We start from the raw sequence: 20,284 nt of genomic DNA, 5'->3' as shown, positions 1-20,284 counted from the left end.
GAAGACTTGGGGGTGGTAGCTGCAGGACCTTCAGCCCATCCCCCAGGCATTGCTCCTGCCCTGTGGGGTGGGGAGCTTCCCCAGGATAGCAGCTGCTTGGGACACTACAAGGAGGGAGGGGGCACAGCTTCCTCGGGGGGGGGGGGAAACGCCATGATGGGTCTCCTGGTTCAGCCCATACCTGCATGGCCACCAGCTTGGCCTGGATATCCTTTGGACCGGAGGCCGCAGAGTCTTCCAGGTCCAGCACCATCTGCTGACTGTTGCTGAGAGCCCCGGCCAGCTCAGCCAGGCCAGGCCAAAACCGCCCGGCCAGGGCCAGGAGTTCCTGCAGGGAGGCCTCTCGGTCTTCCTCCAGCTCCCACAGCAGCTGCCACTGACTCCGCAGCTCCTGCATGCGCTCCTGCATGGCTGCAGCAGCAGGAAGAGGGGCTGAAGCCAGGGGGTGCAGGGACCCCCCAGCTGACCAGGTCAACCAAGCCAGCCACTGGGCTCCTCAAACCAGCTGGGACCAACCACGCAACTCATGCAGCCATAGAGAGCTGCATTTCCACAACTCTCTGAGTCATCAGTGGCCCAGCTCCATCTTGACCTAGCATGTGGGGTTGTGAGAATCCAGCCCAAGTGTGAACCGTGGGGTCTCCAAGGAGATGGTGGCCCAGGAATACAGCTCCTTCCTTCCCCCAGGCTGTGCGCAGAGCATTCTTGGGGGCTCTCCAGCCATAGACTGGCCAGCTGGGTAGCCACGAGTCCTCTGGGAGTGGGAGCCCCCCTGAAAAAGTCTGGCTAGGAGTGTACCTGGGGGTGTGGTGGTCTGCAGGGTGGCTTGAAACTCTGCCCCCTGCCCACTGAGGGTCTCGAGGGCCACGCCCAGCTTTTCTAACTCCGCCAGCCGTCGGCTGTTCTCCCAGAGCTGCTCCTGGAGCCAGGTGGGGTCTCCCCGCAGCTCAGGTGGGTGCCTTGTGTGGTCCCGCACCCGCTCCAAGTTCCTGGTCACCAGCTCCAGCCGCTCGGACAGCTGCCAGGGAGCAGAGGAGGTTCAGGGTCAGCCCAGAGGGGCTTTTCAGCCTGGGCATCAGGCAGGGAGGGAAGGAATGGGGCCACAACGAGATGAGGGGTACCCTGAAGGCAACGGGCAGAAGCCAGCTCCTCTCAAGCAAGGAAGGAGCCCCCATCGCTCCCCCAACTGTGGGACTTTGCACAGGTGGGCTGGCGGGGCATCCTTCCCCCCTGCAGCACAGCCACTGGAGGGTGGTGAGCCTGGCTTACTTGGCTGTATCGTGGGAGGGCCTTCCTCAGCACAGCTGTGGCCTGTTGGGCCTGCTCTCGGAGGCTGCTGTACTGCTCCTCGGTTGCCTGCAGCCCCTGCCAGAATGGCGCTGCCTCCTGTGGACACTGCTCGGACAGCCACCTGGTGATGCGGTGCAGCTTCCCCACCAGGGGCCTGTGCTCAGCTATGGCCTCCCGCAGACCCTGCGCAGGACAGAGGCGGGGCCAGATGTGGGTCATACAGAGGCCCTTGGCCCCATCCAAAGACCCCCGCCACTGCCCTCACCTCCAGCACCTCCTGTTGCTCCTGGAAGACTTCGCAGCGGGTGGTGATGCTGCCGGGAGAGAAGGCTGCGACTGCCTGCCGGGCCTCCTCCAGCCACTGGCTGAGCTCTGCCTGGACCTCGGTGTGCTGAGCCAGGAGCAGCTGCCCTTGCGCCAGCTGCAGGGTGCAGGCCGGGCTCTGGCAGCCGAGGGACTCCGTGCCTTCCTGTGGAGCCCCCACCAAGGGTTGCGAGGACACAAGGGACAAAGCAGGCGGATGAGCCACATGCCATAAGGAGAAATGGGCCCTGTGCTCCCCTCCCCCAAGGCTGACCCTGTAGCGCCCGAGAGGCATAACAGAGAAGCTGGGCAGGTCGAAGCACGTGGCACCCATGGCCGGCCGGTCTTCGGCAAGAGCTGTGAAGTGGAGCATGTTTAGTCTCGAGAAAGGTGCCAGGGGAGGGGGGCACCAGGAGGGGCACGGAAGAAGGCCACCACCTCTGCTTCCCTCCCAAGTGCTGGGCCTGGAGCAAGCGAGGCAGCTGCCAAGTGCCAGGCAGGGAAAGCTTCCTAATGAAAGCTTCCAGGTTGAAGGCAGAAACAACGGCCCAGAGCAGCACTGGGGGGCCTCAGGTGGAGACTGGACTCACATGGGTTCCTGTCCTGAGTGGCGGGGGGCTGGGGGGGGCCTTCAGTCAGCCTAAGCAAGCCAGCAGTCATCCTGGCCAGGTGCTGATGAACTTACGCCAGTCTCCTCCCAGGTGGTACCCAGAGACCCCAATTTGCTCCTGAGACCCCAAAACTGGCTGTGAGCAAAGAGGCCTCCTCCAGCCGTGTGTGTGTGTGTGTGTGTGTGTGTGTGTGTGTGTGTGTGTGCGCGCGCGCGCACATATGCCTGGACTTGGCTGGATGCATGCCCCATCCTGCTGGATTTATCCCCTCCCTGGGCCAAATAGCTAGCAGGAAAATCCTGGGCTTTCCCTGCCCGCTGAGGCTGGAGCCGCAGGCCCAGGGGTGAGGCTGAAGGGGACCATTTCTTGCATTCGGGGGTGGGGATGGGGGTGGGGTGGCTGGGAGGAAGTAACACTATAACAGAAGCCTTGAAGTAGGCAGAGCATGAACGAAAAGCCCACAAACGTAGACTCTGCCTTTGGGGGTCAGAAAGGGGCACGGAGCTCAGGGAAGGGGGACCAAAAGCAACACAAGGAAATTGCCCTGGTGCCACTCTTCCGCCTCCCCCTCCCTTTACCCCCCCTTCTTTCGCGGAGGGGGGGTAGTCCTTCCTTGCTGCCTCTTGACTTCCTGCTCTCAGGTGACCATCTCAGCATCTTCCCTCTTAGCCCCGGCTGCTGGGCTGCCTGACTCCCACTGACTCGTTCCCTCCCCCTTTTCTCTCCCTTCCCTCTTTCCCTCCCAAGGAGCCCCAGTCGTTTGGCCTTTCTCCAGGCAGGCCACATCCCCACCTCCTCCTAATCAAGCCCACCAGCCTGGCCTTTGCCCCACCTTCATCTCCCTGCTCTGCACGAAGCACTTCCCACAGCAGTACCAGCTGTTGAGACACAAGTGCCACCCCACGTGCCCTGCCCTGCCCAAGGGGGGCATCTCTACGCCAGACGATGCCTTGCAAACATCTGGATGACCCCTACACAGAATGCACCCCTCCCTTTCCTGGAAGCTTGGGGGGGGGAGGCAGCAGCCACGGGCCAAGTGGAAAGCATCTTTTGGACAGGATGCTCTGCCAGTTGGGCAAGGCTGCCGCTCTGGGCATGCTCCTCCCACATCCACCATCCCGACTTTGTCCCCCTCACCTGCAGCTGCTCCTGCACATCTGTGGGGCAGAGGCTGAGCAGTGGGTTGGCTGGCTCCACCGGCCTTTCTACCTGGCCGTGATGGTGAAGGGTCTCTGCAGAAAGGTGCTGGGGACACAGGGAAGGCGGATCAGGAGAGGGGGCAAGGTAGCCCCCCACCCTCTTTTGCGACAGGCTGCAAGGGTATGCTTGTTCTCAGGGTGGGGCGTGCAAAGACCGGCTGCCACCTGGGAAACCTTTTCTGTCCTGCCAGGATGCTGCCTGGCCTCGCGGTTCTTGCTTGTTGTGCCTGACTGGCCAGTCCCTGGACGGTGCCCACTGGGCAGAGGCTTTGCCTTCTGCTCTAGAGCCCTCCCTGCTCTCAAAGCCCGGCCAGCGGAGGCCCCACGCTGGACACACAAGCCGAGGGAGCAAAGACGCAGCTGCTCTCCTCCCGCCAAACACCTCCATCCTTTGGGGAGGCCCCGGGGTGCATCTCCTGCCACCCTGGGCCGACTGGAGGGCATCTGCTCCCCGCTCTTGGCAGGTCACACTCCCTCACCAACCTTCTGCTCCCCAAGTGCCAGGTGGATGGCCTGGACATTCAGGTACACCTGGCTCAGTTCCTCCACACCTGCGCTCAGCTTGGACACAGCGGCCGGCTCAGACCTCAACGCCTGCTCCAGCTGAAATAGGAGGAGGCAGAGCCCAAATCATCGGCCTCACCCGTGCGCAGGACAGAAGACCCCGGAAGACGCCAGGGGCCCCACAGGCACCCAGGGGGAGGCCGGGAAGCCCCTGGTCCCAGGCTGGCACACCTTAGGCAGGACCACAAAAAGTGTGCAAAGGGGGGGGAGGCTGGCAGTGGCAGCAGCAGCAGACAGTTTCAGCTCTCTTGCCCTTGCCAATCTTCGCCCCAGGAACCGATCCTTGCTCTCCAACAGATGGGTAGGGATTGGACAGACCCTTTGCCCTTCCCTGCCCAAAGCCTCCACTGGGCAAGGGGGGCTGCAAGAGGTTGGCTTCCCCCCCCCTACCCTCCACCTACCTTCTCTTTGTCTGCAGGGGCCGGGGGGCAGGACCCTTCTCCTGCCTGGCTGCCTGGCAAGTGCTGCTCCTTCTCTGGGGGCTGCAGTGCGAGGCCCAGGTCCTCTAGGGCAGGGTCCGGATGGGAAGAGGCCTCCAAGGCCTGCTCCACTCGCTGCAGGGTGTCGCTGCTCCTCTGGTCCACCAGCAGCAGCCTCAGCCGCAGGGAGTCCATCTTGCCTTGGACAAGCTGGCCTTCTTCTCCTGCAAGAGCAGAGCCCCACCTCAGCCCAGCAAGAGGGGGGGGATCAAGAGACAGCAGCTGCCCAGAATAGTCCAGCACCCGCCCTGGGGGCCTCCCAGCTCCATAGGCTGCTAAGCTGTACAGGGCCCACCTGTACAGATCTGGACTCTTGGGCTCAGAGAGTCTCCTTGCCCGCCAGATTCTTAGTCCACCTAGCATCAATTCTGGAGGCTCAGGGCAGGAGAAGAAGGGACGGGGAAATGCTATTTTGAAAATGGGACAGGGACGAGGTGCACTCAATGCACGTGCTATTGGAGTTGACTTTTTGGTTTAACGTGAACACAGATTATTGCTACCATCTTGCTACTGACGGGTATTGTGCTGGAACCTAAGGGGTGTGGTTGTTTGGGCATAGCTATGGAATCATTTCAGCTCCCCGAACCAATTTAAGGAAGACTTGTAAGTCAGCATAAACCATAAGGACCTTTTCTCACAAACACCCAATCCTCCCCCCTCTTCTTTCCAGCTTCTGATTTCAAAGCCTTGGTAGCTAAAGTCAGAGGCTGCTAACTGGGTGGGAGGGGAGAGGCTGACATGGTTAAGACTTCCCCAACTCTTCGTTGCCTTCCTCAACTCAGCAAATACCATCAGCAGCTAGGTGCTAGAGGGCAGAGGCATATAAAGTTAAAAGGTTAAGGAAAGTTTTATTTTCCTTATATTTTATGAAATGGCTTTAACCCCCTGGCCATACAATGCCCTGACTAAAGAAGCGTTAACGTTCCATAAAACCCACTGAGAAAGGAACTCTAACTCTCTGTCTCCACCTGCAAGGCCTGCCTGTGATGTGGCGCCTCCAGGAGAACAACCGGAGATCCAAAGAGGGATTTCCCCACATGCTCCACTCCCAGCCAACCCAAATGCAAGGAGCCCAGGTGGGCAAGTGGGATAGGAAGGGCCCTTCGGGGCAACCTCTTCCATGGCTCTGCCCTGGATGGATCCCAGCTGCTGATTGTAAGCAACAGCCCCGGAACCTCACAAGCACTTTGCTTTGCAGCTCCAGGAACCCATTGATCGCAGCCTTGGGGGCCGGAGCAGGTCTGGCACCTCCAAGCATGTGTGACCGGGGCCTTCTGGGTCTGGAGCTGCTTTGGACTCCTGGGAGTGGCTCTGCTGCAAAGAGGAAACTGCAGACGCTTCTGCAACTCTCTGTCTCTCCCTTATCCCGCCACGTCGCTCAAGGTCCCTGGCGAGGGGGCCGAACTCGACCTCCTACAGGAGCCTGGCACCGCCACTTGCCTGGCACCATCTGCAAGAGCCGCTGTCCACGCTGCAAGGCCTCCTCCAGTTCTGCTGTTTTGGACTGAACTTCCTTGCGCAGAGCCTGGAGAAAAGCAAGCGCTCAGGTGACTCCAGAGGGCCTTGTGGCTCTTTCCGCTCCCTTATCAGAGAGCAGAGCCTCCCACCGCTCAGGGCTCTGCCCCCCTCCTCCATGCACTGTGCCTGAATCTGCTGGTGGGCCTCCTGGCTTTGGGCCAGGCTCCCGTGGGCTCCCCAGAGTTGGGCCAGTTTCTGCTCCGTCAAGCTCAGCCAGTCTTGGAAAGCATCAACCGACTCCTGGAAGACGTTGGCAGCAGGGATGATCTGCTGCAGGGAGCTGTGCCTGTGGGAGAGGAGGGGGAGATGGAAAGCAGGGAGGCCCAGCAGGAGCCCAGCAAGGAAGGCCTCCCTCCTGCCCTCCAGGACACTCGGAGCCACGGGGAGGGGCGTGTCTGTAAGAGGGGCCAGAGGGAGCATCACAGAAAGGCCAGGTGGGGCCCCAGCCCTAGGCGGCCTCCCTCTCCCTTCTCTTCCTTTGCCTTCCCTCCTCTGGAAGGCCCTGAAGAGGCCCAGGGAACGGCCCCTTGGCAGCGGGCAGTACAAATTCCCAAGCAGCTCTTGAGCCAGGCGGGGAGAAGCGCAAGGAGCCAGATTTCTGGGCTCTGAAGGCTTTCGCTCTTTTGGTGGAAGATGTGCAACCTGGGCTGCGTCAGGCAACCTCCCCCCTTTGCCCCTAAGGCTTGCACAAGTCTTGCACAAGCACTCGTAGCAGAGACCGCCACAAATCTTGGGCTGCTCCGGAATATTCTGGGGCTTTGTTCAGATGGAGCAAAACATGGCCTCCTGCCCTTCGGCTGTTCTATGGCCGGGAAATTATCAGCAGCCTGGATTCTGATGCCCTGTGTGGAATGGGACAGTATGTGAACTGAGGGTGGGCAAAAAAAAAACACCCTTGCAGGCCCTGTGCCTGTGCACACAACTCACTGGATTACAGGCCCAAAGTTGTGTTTGCTGGTGCTTGCTGTGTGAAGCAGAAAAAGGCCCACCGGGTTAAGGTGCTTTGCAAAGCTGGACACTAAGACCCGCAAGTGAACAGCCATGGGGAGCTTTTCTTCCCTTCCCCCCAGACAGGGCTGGCTTCCTCTACCTGGCTTCGGCCTCCCGGACCAGGATTGCCCACTTCTCCTGAAGGCTGGCCGGGCCCCTGGGCTGCTCCTCTCCCTCGGCAATGCTGGCAGGCCGGCAAAGGTGGCCTAGGTGGGGGGTGCGCTCCTCCAGCAGACGCAGCAAAAGCTGTTGGGAGCAGAGCAGCCGGTGAGCCTCTCAACCCGCAGCCGTGCGGCCTCTTCCCCTCTTAAGAACCAGCCAGGAGCCGTGGGTGCCACTCGGCCTTGCGCTCAATGGGAGCTTCTCTGGCTCTCCGTGCAGCTTCCCAGCCTTGCCCCTTTATCACACACATCCGCCCCCCCCCCCGTGACTGGGACCCTTGCCAGGCCCTTCCCTCGCAGGCAGATGACGGGCACAGCGGCTGCAACCCAACCGGGCTGTTCCCCAGCTTTGGCTGCAGTGGAGGATGGGGTCACCTGAGGTTGGGTCCTCCTGGGCAGCCCTGAGGCCTGTGCTTAGAGCACCTGACCACCCAACAGTCAAGGGAGGCCAGACTGAGCCTCTTCCCAGCCCCACCTCCTTTCCTGGGGCTGCAGGAAAGCTCCCGTCCTGGAACAATGGCTTCTGAATATTCCCTTCTCCATGGCTCTTTACAACATAGATACAAATCATAATGGGAGAAGTATTTTTATAGTAAAATTACGTTATCGTTTCAAAATGGTAAAAAGCTTCCAAGCTCTGCCATGTCCCATTTCTGGGATCGTAGCTTTGCAAGGCCTGGGTCACCTGGGCAGGTACCGAGTCAGAACAACAATGATGGTGATCATAACCCTCACCTACCCCAAGGTGCAGCTCTTTCCAAAGCTCCAGGTGCGTAAGCTACCTCTCCCTGCTCACCTTTTGCTCCTGCAGCTGTGCCTTCACGACCTTGGCTTCCCCTGAAGGTGGTCTCTGGTGGCCCATGAGGTCCTCCACTTCCCTGACCCAGGCATCCAGCTTCCCTGCAGCCTCCGGGGTCAGCCCAGCGCCCTGCATGCCTCCTGGGAGGGCAGCTGCCTGCAGGGAGAAGAGGCCTCACTCAGCAGAGCTCCCACAAAGGAGGCTTCCGGCATCTCCTCAATGCATCTTGGGATGCCGGTGTGTGTGTGTGTGTGTGTGTGTGTGTGTGTGTGTGTGTGTGTGTGTGTGTTGCACTGGTGCTGGCCGGCCTCTTACAATCCTTTCGATTCCCAGCAGCATCCCCTCAGGGGAAGGCGGCTTCTACTCCTCAGCTCCACCTGCTCCAACCACTTATCGGGCATTCTCCCCTCCCCGGGTTTGCCAGTGTGGGGCCTGGGGCAAAGATGGCCAACGAGGCCTTAGGTGGGCAGGTTAAACTAGTCACGTGAATGCGATCCCTGGCTCCTTGCAGAACACTTTAATGTAATTGGGGATGGTGTCTGGTTCTCCCGTCAGAGCTGAGGGGCTGGTTGGAGCCCACAAGCCATGCCGGGGTTATTTAGGGCTACCCTCTCCTCTCCTGACCAGCCAGTGGTCCAAACATGGCCACGGACACGATTCCCACAAGTGCCACTGACGGTGAATGAGGGACCACTCCAGGGTCCTAACTCCGAAGCACATGGCAGAGGCAGTAGTGGCTGGACCCCCACAAGGCACCCAAGGGCTGACTACACACAGACACACAGACACTTCAGGACCAGCACCAAGGTGGACAGCAACCTCCTTCTGGAACCATCTTACCTGCCCCCCAGGCCAGCTCCCCACCTGGTGGCAGTTGGCACAGCCAACCCTGTCAGAGGAAGAAGAGGCATCCCAGAACTCCTTCCACACAGGTGAGCCCCTACTCAGCCCAGAAGGAATCAGCCATCTCCATGAAGTCTGACCCACGGACACCCTGGCCCACTTCTCTGCTCCCAAAGTCAAACTCTCCCTCTGCTTTGGGGGGGGGGGGCTCTTGCGACCATCTTGCTGGAGCAAGAGGAAGCAGGGCAGCAACTTGGCTAGTGGAGGGGGTCACCTTCAGCAGCCTGCCGGCCTGCTTGCAATCCAGCCCCCATCTTCCCGGAAGGGAGAGCAGATACCTGGGTCTTGGGGGGTCCCTTGCCACGGGCTTCTTGCCCTACTTCAGAGGCCTCTCTGAGCAAATGAGCCATTAGCAGCCGTGGCCACCCCAGCCGTGCAAGAGCCACAGCCACCTTATCTTGGCTGCAAGCAGTCTGGCTGCCGATGGGGAGGGGCGGGCACAGGACATGGGCAAAGCACTGCCCCACAGCCTCCTGCCCGGTGCCAGGGCTGTGGGCAGAAGGGGTGAAGCTGGGGGCACGGTGCTTATTGACCTGGGCCAGGGCTCCTCTGACGTCAGCCAGCACCTTCACCGTCCTGGTCACGGAGGCCTCTCGAGTCTTGTCCCCACCCGGGTACTCCGTCACCTCCACGATCTCGGTCACCACCGTCTCCGTCACCTCTGTCACCTCCGTCACCTCCCTGGTGGTGCTTGGCTTCCAGCCCCAGGCGGCCCCCAAGCTCTTGGGAGAGGTCCAGGGGGCCACGGCTCCCTCCGGCTGAGGTTGGACGGGGGAGCAATTCTGCAGCTTAACATCCAGCTTGTTTTGCTTGGGGAGGGGGCTGTTCTTTCCAGCCCCCTCCAGGGCCACGTTCCAGCCATTCTCCAACGCCCGTGGGCTGAGGCAAGCCTTCTCGGGGGGCCCCGCGCGATCCTCCTCGTTGTTCCGGGTGGCCGAACAGGGCTCCTTCAGGAAGTCTTCCGCTCTGGGGCTTTTCTCCCCCAGGCAACTGGGCCTGCTGACGAAGTTGCCCATGGCCGGCCGGCCGGCAGGCAGGCAGGCAGGGGCCCGGCGGCCTCTCAGAGCCCCCTCTGAACCAGAGTAGCAGCAGCGGCGACCACAGCCGTCGCCAGCCTCTCAGCGGGGGAACCGGGCAAGCTGGAGGCCGGCCGAAGCTTCCCTCGCCCCAGGCCGCGGGGGCTCATGGCTGCTGCACCAGGGCAGCGCCCCGCGCGGCTTCCTCCTTCTGCTTTTCTCCGGAGGCTTCGACCCTGCGGGCTGGGCGAAAGGAGTTCTAGCTGAGCGCCTGGCCGGGCCGGCACCCGCTTAGGAAAAGCCGACTTGTTTAACGGGAACCGCCGAGACGCGCGTCGCAAAGCCCGGAGCCGGCTCGGGCAGGGATGCCGCCGGCTCGCAGCCAGCCCGGCGACCACGCGGCACGTCCGCACAATAGGCTGAGCCCCCCCCCCGGCCGGCAGAAGCTGCGCCGGCCCCGCTCCTCCGCGCCTCTCCGCCGAGCGACCGCCGCTTCCAGGCCCTCCGCCCCACGAGCGGAGCGGGCGGCGTGAAGGAGACAATCGGCCGCGCCTCCCCGCCCCGCAATCCCTCGCAGCACGGGCGGCCCCGCCCCGCCCAGCTCCGCCTGCCGCCACCTGCCGGGAACCGCCAACTTCCCGGGCGGCGGGCGGCGCGAGGGGCGGGCGGGGGAGCGCGAGGGACCGGCCGGCGCTCGGCTTACCTTCCGGGCGAGTTGCGGGGATCGCCCGGCGTCCCCACCGCCCGGCTCGGCGTCCCCGGCTCAGCTGCCCCGCCCGCTCCGCCGTCTCAGCGGCACTTCAGGGCATCCCGCGGCGAGCCGGGCGGGCCGAGAGAGCCTCGTCCGGAGGGGCAGCGGCGCAAATCCGATTTGCAGCGGCCGCCCCGCACCTTGGGCGAGACTCCGGGCCGGGGCCGCGCAGGCTCGGCAGCAGCAGGTGTCGCGGAGGAGGGGCGCCGGGGGCGGGGGACCCCCGATCCCCCCCGCTACCGACCTCCGCGCAGGGACCAACCGCCGCCTGCCCTGGGCTCCTGGCCGCTCCCGCGCTAACGCCCCAGGCCGTCGCTGGGGAAACACGACGGGGCGCCCAAGCACGCCGGCGGAGGCCGAGGGGGGCCCCGGGCGCCTGGGCCACCAAGGCCACGGCCACGACGGCTCTCCCGGCAGCGCCACCTCCCCCGGCCCCGCTAAGGCCCCCGCCGGGCCCGGAACCCGAGGACGGCGGAGCTCCGCAGGTGCGCGCCCCACCCTCCCCGGCCCGCGAAGGTCCCGGAGCCGAAGCCAGGGAGGCGAACTGCGGGTCGCCCGTTTCCCGGCGGCGGCGGCGGCGACCGCGACGGCTTAGCGACTCTTCTCGGGGACCTGCGGCGACCCGGAGCTCAGCCGCCGACGGCTGGTATCCTCCGCCCCTGGCTCCCCCGACAGGCGAGCCGGAGCGCCCCGAAGCCGCATTGGACAGAGTCGAGGTCTGGGGGGGAGGGAGGGCTTGTCGGAGTCCAGCTTTGCCCCTCGGCGCTGAGCGGGCTGAGCAGAAAGAGCCGGCTGGGCCGGCTGCGGTCACTGGTAGGGAGGGAGGGGGCATTGCCAACCCCCACCCCCACCCCACCGCCAAGAGGCCCTCACAAGGCAACAGGCGGTTTGCAGTCTGAAGACCCCTCTCTGGAAGCTGTTCCCTGGAAATCAGCAGAGCTCCCCCAAACATTGGGAGCCACACCCAGCCTGTCCTTTTCCTTATGCTGAACCCCCACAAAATACACAACTGCTGGGGATCTGGAAACATTTGTCCACTCCTTGAGACTTTAAGACAAGGGCCGGGAACCAGACACCCAGCCATGGACTCCCCAACGTGTCCCAGGGCAATGCCCAAGTACAAGTCCCCCAAACCCCAAACTCATTAAAAAACATTGTACAGACATCCCCAGGTGTCTGTACAGTAACCCTGAATTGGATGTTTCTGGGGCCTGGAGGCGAAAGCGCTGGATAGAAGATTGTAAGAACTGGGTATCTTTAGTTTAATGAAGAGAAGGACCAGGGGTGACGTGAGAACAGTGTTCCAGTATCTGAGGGGCTGCCCCAAAGAAGAGGGAGTCAAGCTATTCTCCAAAGCCCCTGAAGGCAGGACAAGAAGCAATGGATGGAAACTAATCAAGGAGAGAAGCAACCTGGAACTAAGGAGAAATTTCCTGACAGCGAGGACAATTAACCAGGGGAACAGAAGTTGTCTCCAGAAGTTGTGGATGCTTCATTGATGGAGTTTTTCAAGAAGAGACTGGACAACTATTTGTCTGAAATGGTCTTTGGCAGGGGATTTGACTAGATGATCTCCAAGATTCCTTATTCTGTAATTCTGCGGTGCTTTTGTCCACAAACTAAAGCTACCATGATCAGCAAACCACCCCATGCCATGCTCAAAGGCCTGAGCAGGGCAGAAGGAGAGGCTGGGCAAGGCCGCGGGCATAGCAGAGGCCTCCCTCAGCAGACAGAAAGTCGCCCTTGTGAAGATGGTGGTGGGTGACATGGAGGGAGCCGAGAAGCTACTCTTGGCCCCACATTCTTCCACATTTTCTCCCCAGATTCCCCACCAACCTATCGATGCCATGCTCAGAAAGGATGGCCTTGGGCTGCATCCGCACAAAATCTCTCCAGGAGCCCCAGAGCATTGCCCACCCTCTTTCTAAGATGCACAAACTGGGGGGGGGGAAGGGTCCCCAAGCAAGGCAAGGAGAAGGTCAGGTTTCATGGCCTCTGTACTCCGCCCTTTGGCCATCAGCAACAGACCTGGCTACAGGAAAGGGCCACCCTAAAAGCAGTGCCATCTGCCTCTCAGGAAGACACCAGCTCAAGGCCAGAGCGGGCATCGGCCTGGCCCATCGCCTTGCCCACGGTGCCCGTCTCCTTCTGGAGCTTCTGTGCTCTTGAGGATTCTTGTGTGTGATCTTCCTAGGGACCACTGACCGCTCGTGTGCCCGCCTCCTTGGGAGGATGGCATGAGCGACACAGTCTGCGCAGTCTTGTCTTTCTCGGCTCCACACTTGCAGACGGACCCCCACCCATTCTAAAGCAGATTCTTACAACCAACCAGAAGACAATTAGCCCAGCATGGGAACCGGACCCTGCAATAAGCCTGGATGTCTAATTTGCCCCCTTGGCTCCACCCACAGCTCCACCATGAGCCCCAGCCAGGGCATGCACACAATTGGAGGGGACCTCACGTGCCCTTCCTCTCACACCCTGTATGCCTTCCTCTGCCAACAAAGCATCCCTGGATTCTGCCCAGGACAAACAGCAAACTTTGAGCACACAAAACAGTGTGACCATTTCTGTCTGATGTCACGTGACTCTCTTGCACGGCTGTCCTGTTTGCGTATGTCACTTGGTGTGTCCGAGCTGGAATCTTGAGCTGCGGAATCGCAATCTTTAGATCTCCACATGTATCCCGGTTGTGATTAGTGTATGGAATGTGCGTCAACAACAGTTCCAGGTTTTGTATGTTTCTCTCCTGTGGGAAGATAGCAGGCACTGAAGGGTACACGTTGCCATTATGTAAAAACAGAAGAACTCTATAAAACCATAGATTAAATAAATTACAAGTTATTTTTATGATTAGCAGCCCAAAATCTATAAGATACATCCAAATGTGTTCAGGAAGCAAAATCTTTGTTGTCACAACAAAACCTGTTGAGGGAAGGCAGGGAGCTGGGTGACATATTAGGGTGAGAGCAGTTAAAATCTAAGCATCACCACAAATGCAGCCCCAGGGCAGGGGTGATCACACAGACTGAGTGGGCGAGGGAGGGAGCGTCTTCCATCCAGTCATTGTTTACTCCTAGCAACCATATAGACAGATTTTTTTTTCATAAAAAAAAAAATTCTGATCTTTGAGGTCTTCCAATGCAGCGCCATCTCCAGTGCAACTGCGCCCATCTCCCTTGCTGCCAGCCATCCTCTCCTTCCACCTTTCCAGAGGTTGGAGCCTTTTCTAGAGAGAGAGAGAGAGTGTGGTCTTTACACAATGTACCCAGAATTGAGCCTGGTCCTTGGTGCCTCAAGTGGCTTGCTTGGCCTGATGATCCATCTGTTTGTTTTCTTGGCTGTCCACCCTCTTCTCAAGAGTCTTCTCCAATGCCAAAGTTCAAAAGCTCCAGCATCTTCAGGTCCAGCATCTTCTGGTCCAGTTTTTTCAGGTCCAGCTTCCGCTTCCATGCAGGGTCACAGGGAAGGCCAGGGTTGCATGGCTCCGACCTTCGTAGGACCAGACCTGCAATTTAGCGAGAGACCAGCCCCGTAAAGCACGTTCGGTTGCTGTAACTGGGCCTGCGCAGTGCCTGGAGACTTCTGAGGGAAAGGGCTAAAGAGAAGGTGAAGCTTCTGGCCAGAGCAGAGGATCAAGGTCCTTGGGGCCCTGGCATCTCACCTGCTCGGGAGCCATCTTGCTCCAGCCAGCCAGGCAGCCTCTCTTCTGTGATATCCACCCGGCAACGTAGCGTGAGCAGCTTCACCCGCACAACCTTCCTTCCATTCCCCACGTGAACCACCCCTGAGAGAAAATGTATGAATCGGCTCCCACATGGGACCGTCCTGGGTTGCAGGACTTGAGCCAGGCTAACTGGGAAGCCTCTTCCCAACACCGGCCCTGTCTGAACTACAAGAGTGCTCTGTGGAGCAGGGGCACCCCAGTTTTGCTCTGGGGGAGGGAGGAGGCCGGCTACCCTGCCACGGGTTTCCTCTGGCCCCCTCCCGATCCTCTTTCAGGAACCAGCGACCCCCCTTTGAGGAGCTGAGACCACAGTGGACAATGAGGAGGTGCCTGAAGTATTGGCAGGGCAGGAGCTTCCGTAAGTAAAAGCAGCCCAGATCTTCTGAGCCAGATCAGCAGTCCAGCAGGTGGGGACAGGTGGGCAGACAGCCACAGCCTGGTTTCCTCCAGGGTGGGATTTTGGCTCCGCACTCTGTTGCCCACCTTTGCCTGCTCTGGCCGGGTCCCTCTGCAGGGCTGGCCACTGCGCCCAGCCTCCGCTTTGCCAACAGGTGTGGCTGGCTGGACTCAGCCCAGGATCACAGTCCCCGTGTTCTGACAACTGCCTGCCGCTCTCCACGGCTCTTCCTGGTGCTCCCATTCAAAAAAATAAGATTCCTCTTGGATCAGGAGCCCGGCTCCCTTTCCCGACCTGAGCAAGGGAAGCCAGGCGTGGTCCGGCTGCTGGTGGCCCTGCCCAGTGATGGGCCTGTCCTACAAAGCCTCTCCACGAAGCCCGGCTTGGTGGGCTTGCAAGGGCCGTGCGTGTTGACCGGTGATTTCAGGGACGCCGGGGGAGGGTCTCTGCCTCCACTGCCCAGTGCAGACTTCAGACACGGGGTGGACCACATACGCCAACACTGCAGCGGCACACGGCCAGCGTCAGAGGGAGGAAGGGGGTGCAACCTGGTTGCTGGAGGCAGGCCCGCTAGGCCCAGAGCATGGGTGAGGGAGAAGGCCTCTCTCCTCAAGGAGGTGGCATTTCAGAATGCGAGTCCTAGACCGTCAGGTTAGCCCCATGTTGGCTGGGGAATTCTGGGAGTGGAAGTCCACACTGCCACAGTAGTTTAGAAGCGTTGCTGTAGTGCAGCCCTCTGGCCAAGCAGGACCCCCCCCCCCAAATGCAGAATGCCATGGTCAGAAGGGAATAGATTGTCTCAGCCACCCTGGTTTGATGTTGCCTGACCAATTTCTTCATCGGAGATACTCCAGCCTCCCCATAGCACAACTGGTAACCACATCACTCCCTTTCCAATAAAACAACCTCATTGCATGCTCAGTCCACTCCATTTAAAACCACCCTCCTTGGAAAGAGAGCTCCAGTCCGTTTGCAGAACCCGGAAGAATCTCAGCTCGTGGGAATAATAGAACCCGCTGGACTTTGCTCGGCTGGTAAATGTTCCTCTTCAGAGCCAGCAGGACTGAAGCCAAATCCTGAAGGAAAACTTTTCAGCGCTTTGACTGCTGTTGCTGTGTTTGTGTTTTTTTTGCAGATCAGGAGTTGCGCTCGTGTAATGGAATCCAATGGAAAATGCAGCTGCCCCCAGTTTGCATCGCTTGTTCTGGTTGCATTCACACCTGGCTGCCTCTCCCATCACTGCACATGAGAATGAGCGAGCCAGCAAGGGGGAAACCTGCAGACCCAGCACTACTTTGGCTGCCAGAGCCTTAGGGAACCTCCTCCTTTATGCGTCCTCATTTGCAGCGCCCTCCATCGGCCTCATTCCTTGGCAGCACTAAGTACCACATGGCCCATGTGCTCCAGCCACCTCCCTTTCTGAATAAACAGGTGTCATCTGGCCAGTCTTCCCTTAGACCGAGGAGGAGAGCACCCCCCCTTCCAGCCAGATGGGTGAAAGAGTCCATGATCTTGTCCCCCAAAGGTGTCTGTCCCTAAATGGATGAAGATTGGCCAAGAGGCTTGATTCCTCCCCCCCCACTTTGCCGCTTCCTGCCTCTGCCCCCTCCCCAGGCGAGAGGCCCGTCAAGAACAGGCCCTCCCTGGGTAGGGAGGCACTTGGAGCCCTTGCAGGCTGCTGAGAGGAAGGGTCTTGGCATCTCTTCAATAAAATTGCTCAACTTCTCTTGGACCTGGACTCTTGGAGGTGATGGGGGACCTTGTGGCTCTTGAGGAGGTGGGCAGGGTCCTTGTGACGGAGAACTCCTGGGAGGTGGCCTTGATCAGGTCCTAGTGGGGATTAAGAGCCCATCCTTGGACCCCGCAGTATTGGACGACGTTCATCCAGCCTCCCCCCCCCCCCGATCCCTTTTGAGGGAAGAGGCCGGTGCACAGCTCCAGAGGGCCTCGCATAAAGCCAGGTGTCCGGACCCTTCTCGGTTGGGGTTCAGGCCAGGGCACAGCACTGGAGACAGGCCGAGCCTTCTGGTCCTCTCGGCGGCTTTCCGTACCATCCACCCTGGCATCCTTCCGGGCCAGCTTCGGGGTTGGCAGGGGGAGACCTGGTTCTCCTCCTTCCTCCATGTCTGGCTCTGGTTGGGGCTGGTAGGAGGGCAGGGTGGGGCCCCGGGGCCCTGCACTTCTCCTTTCCAACGCGAGACCCCTGGGGAGGCAGCCGTCCGGTGGGGCCTGGTGTCACCATAGGCCATGAATCCCACTTGTGCATCTCCTCCCTGGCTGGACAGGGGATGCCCTGGCGGGGATGGCCGAGGGCCTGGCGGCTGTGAGGGTCTGGCTGGGGAGGAACCGGCTCTCACTCAGTCCTGGCAAGACAGAGTGGCTGTGGGATTTTATCCCCCCCCCCATCCAGACCCTGGTGATGCTTCATCTTTGGCTCTGGGTGGGTGGCACTTCCCTGGGCTGGGCTGATGTGCAGTGGGGGGGGGTTTCTCCTGGACTCAGGGCTCCTGCTGAAAGGGCAGCCATAGCTGGGGAGGAGGCCTTGCTCACGGTCACTCATGCCTTGGTCACACACACCTGTCTGTATTACTGTGATGATTTCCCACATGGGGCTGCCCTTGAAGACCACCTGGCCCAGAATGTGGCAGCTCATGCATGGATGAATGCCCCTCATTTTGCCTTGTCAAAATCACCTTTGGGACCACCATGACCTGGGCGATGGAGAATGTCCCTGGATGCTCTCGCCCATCGTCCCTCTTCCTTGCTGAGGATGCCCCACAAGGTGGTTTCTGAGCCCCTCCCTGCACCCTCCTCTTTGACAGCCCACAGGAGCTGCTTGGCAAATGGGGTGAAGAGAAGGCCCTTCCTTAAACCCCCCCCCCCCGCTCCCCTTGGCCAGGAGCAGGATGGGAGCGTGCACAGGTGCTTCAGCCTCAAAGCCCCTAGGAACTGCAGTGGTGCTTCCAGGTTTCTGACCACTTTTGGACTTTCAGCATTTCTACACAGGTACAAGGTAAAACTAGATAAACAGAAGCAAATTAAACAGATAAATAAAAAAAATTATATTGGTTCATTTAGTGAGAAAAATTATCCAAACCTACATATTTGTGTGTGGCAAAAGTATCTGAGCCTCCAGGATGATCAGTTCATTTGAAGGGCAAACTAGACCCAGATTTTCCATCAATGGGAATCTAATCAGGTGTGAGTGTTGGAGGTCCTGCTTTATTAAACCAGCAGAATTCTTTAAATTCCGGGCGTTCCTATGAAAAGCCTGATCCTCAGGATGAAAATATGTGGGAGTGGCTCTAACAGGAGATTTCTGAGGACTTCCAAAAGCATTTGTTGATGCTCACCAGGATGGAAATGTTACCAAACTATTTCCAAAGAGTTTGGACTCCATCAGGTGCAAATGAACCAATTCAGCATCAAAGTTGAACTCCCAGAATGGTCAGCCAAGCCCACCCCAAGAGCAATCCTCCAGAAGATCTCAAGAACCTGAGTAGCCTCTAAGCCACTCAAGGTCTTTCTTGCATTGAATAGAATAGAATAGAGCTGGAAGGGACCTTGGAGGTCTTTAGTCCAGCCCCCGCTCAAGCAGAAGTTATACCATCCCACAACTTCTGGTGACAAGCTGTTCCACTGGTTAATTGTCCTGTTAGTAATTTTCTCCTTGATTCCAGGTTGCTTCTCTCTTTGATCAGGTTCCATCCATTGTTTCTCGTCCTTCCCTCTGGTGCTTTGGTGAATAACGTGACCCCCCTCATCTTTGTGGCAGCCCCTCAAATACTGGAACACTGTTATCCTGTCTCCCATTTCTTCTTTTCTTTAGACTAGCCAAACCCAAGTCCTGCAGCCGATCTTTGTATGTTTTAGTCTCCAGGCCTTGGGTTCTCTTAGTTGCATTGGCGAATGTCAGTGTTCACGAGACCCCCTCAGTGGACCCCTGAACAAGAGTGCAAGCAGAAAGCCACTAGTCTCCAAGAAGAACAGGGCTGCCCACGTGCAGTTTGTGAAAGACCATCTGGATAAGCCAGAAAGGAGAATGTCCTCTGGACAGAGGAGATCAAAATAGGACCTTCTGGACCTGGACCGGAATGAAGTGTGTGACCCTTGGCGGAGGGCGAACGCTGCACTCAGCGCAAAGACCTCGTCCGTCTGTGGTGGCATCTGCTCTGCGGTCTCTCTTGCCACAGCTACGAATTCTGGGTTGTGCCAGCAAACGCTGGGGTCTCTGTCCATGAACTGAAGGTCAAGAGAAACTGGGTCATACAGTCAGACAATGACCCATAGCATCCAATTCACACTACCAAGGAATGGTTAAAGTGGAAGAAACTCCTGAGGTTAACCCAACAGAAGTGTTGTGGGAGGGTGCCTGACAAGCAAGGTCACGCACGGAAGGCCACCGATGTCCCTGAGCTGAGGAGGGGGCTACGAGTCGTCTGGTCTCCTTGAGATGGGTGGCATAAAAATTTAATAAATGTATTTGACTTATTTAATTGGGTTCTCTTTATCTTAAGACTTGTGTAGGGAACGGATCACATTTTAGATCACCCTTATGCAGAAATATTGAAAATTCAAAAGGTTGACAAACTTTTAAGCACCACTGGATGCATTTCCCATTCCCAGCACCGGAGTCAGGAATGTAGACATTCCGTTTTGTTTCCAGAACTTCAGCTTTCTTAGGGTAGAGCCCAACCGAGAGCATCCATCTCGCTGGGAAAGGGCAACTTCACGATGGGGGGGTGCTGCATTCGCACGCAGGGCTCCCGGGAAAGAGGGACGCCCTTCCTTTCCCAAGACTGGCTGGATGCAACAGAGGTCACTCTGGATCCTGATTCTCTGGATGTCAGCCATGAACCCACAAGCTGAGTTTGCCTAGCTGTTTGCTAAACCACACCCTGACACACACACACACAGAAACTAACAACAACCGTGATGTGGCTCTGCACTAGCTTGGCTAAACACATCCCCACCCCAAAGCTGCTGCCCCTAGCGGTCCGGGCCTTTGGCCCTTGAGCAGGAAGCGCTTTGTGCAGGTGACAAGAGGCAATAACAGCATTTCCCAGAGCACCTTCAGGCAGCCTGCAAGACTCCCAGCGCCTGGTAGCCAATTAAGCCCCGTCAAAACTGTGGCAAGAGTCACCCCTCCCCCTCCAGCCTCCTGCGAAGAAGAGATTAGTGCCCCCTCACTTGTGCGCCCACAGAAACGGCCCATTCATGCTCGTTCACCCGAAGCCCTTTCTCTTCCTTGGGGCTCCCCCTCCCCCCTCCGCTGCCACTAACAGGGGCTTCTGAAAAGCCTGAGAGCCGTAAAAAGGGGGGCGGGGAGGGGACTCAGGAGGGCTGGGAATTGCAGCGCACAATAGAGGCTGGATCCTGCTTTCCCCAGCAGCGAGACCCCCCAGGCGACCCTTTCCTTAGGAAGCAGCGCTCAGAAAACCTCTGACAGCAGCCGAGGGGCCTTTTCCAAAGGGGAGGGAGGGGAGGGGGGGGAGGAGGCCTAGTTGAAAATGTTCTGCCTGAAAGGAGTGCAAACACAGCCACAGTCCCAGGTCAGGTTGCAGGAACTGATCCTC

General features: G+C 59.0%; 1 protein-coding gene across 1 annotated transcript in view; it reads right to left on the bottom strand.

Moving 5' to 3' along the window:
• Window positions 1-20,284, bottom strand: part of PLEC (plectin) — a 122,079-nt gene that overhangs the window by 15,673 nt on the left and 86,122 nt on the right. The window contains exons 37-48 of the mRNA XM_039364613.1: window positions 9,351-9,932; window positions 7,912-8,070; window positions 7,055-7,200; window positions 6,091-6,250; window positions 5,887-5,971; window positions 4,369-4,610; window positions 3,887-4,006; window positions 3,342-3,449; window positions 1,556-1,759; window positions 1,270-1,473; window positions 799-1,018; window positions 182-411 (exon numbers count right to left, since the gene is read on the bottom strand). Of these exons, the coding sequence (XP_039220547.1) occupies window positions 182-411; window positions 799-1,018; window positions 1,270-1,473; window positions 1,556-1,759; window positions 3,342-3,449; window positions 3,887-4,006; window positions 4,369-4,610; window positions 5,887-5,971; window positions 6,091-6,250; window positions 7,055-7,200; window positions 7,912-8,070; window positions 9,351-9,932 (2,460 nt within the window). The remainder of the gene's footprint in view (window positions 1-181; window positions 412-798; window positions 1,019-1,269; window positions 1,474-1,555; window positions 1,760-3,341; window positions 3,450-3,886; window positions 4,007-4,368; window positions 4,611-5,886; window positions 5,972-6,090; window positions 6,251-7,054; window positions 7,201-7,911; window positions 8,071-9,350; window positions 9,933-20,284) is intronic.

This window comes from Crotalus tigris, unplaced genomic scaffold, assembly GCF_016545835.1.
Source record: "Crotalus tigris isolate CLP2741 ecotype Arizona unplaced genomic scaffold, ASM1654583v1 scf7180000019818.546109, whole genome shotgun sequence".
Classification (NCBI taxonomy): domain Eukaryota; kingdom Metazoa; phylum Chordata; class Lepidosauria; order Squamata; family Viperidae; genus Crotalus; species Crotalus tigris.
This window is presented reverse-complemented; position numbering and strand designations above follow the sequence as displayed.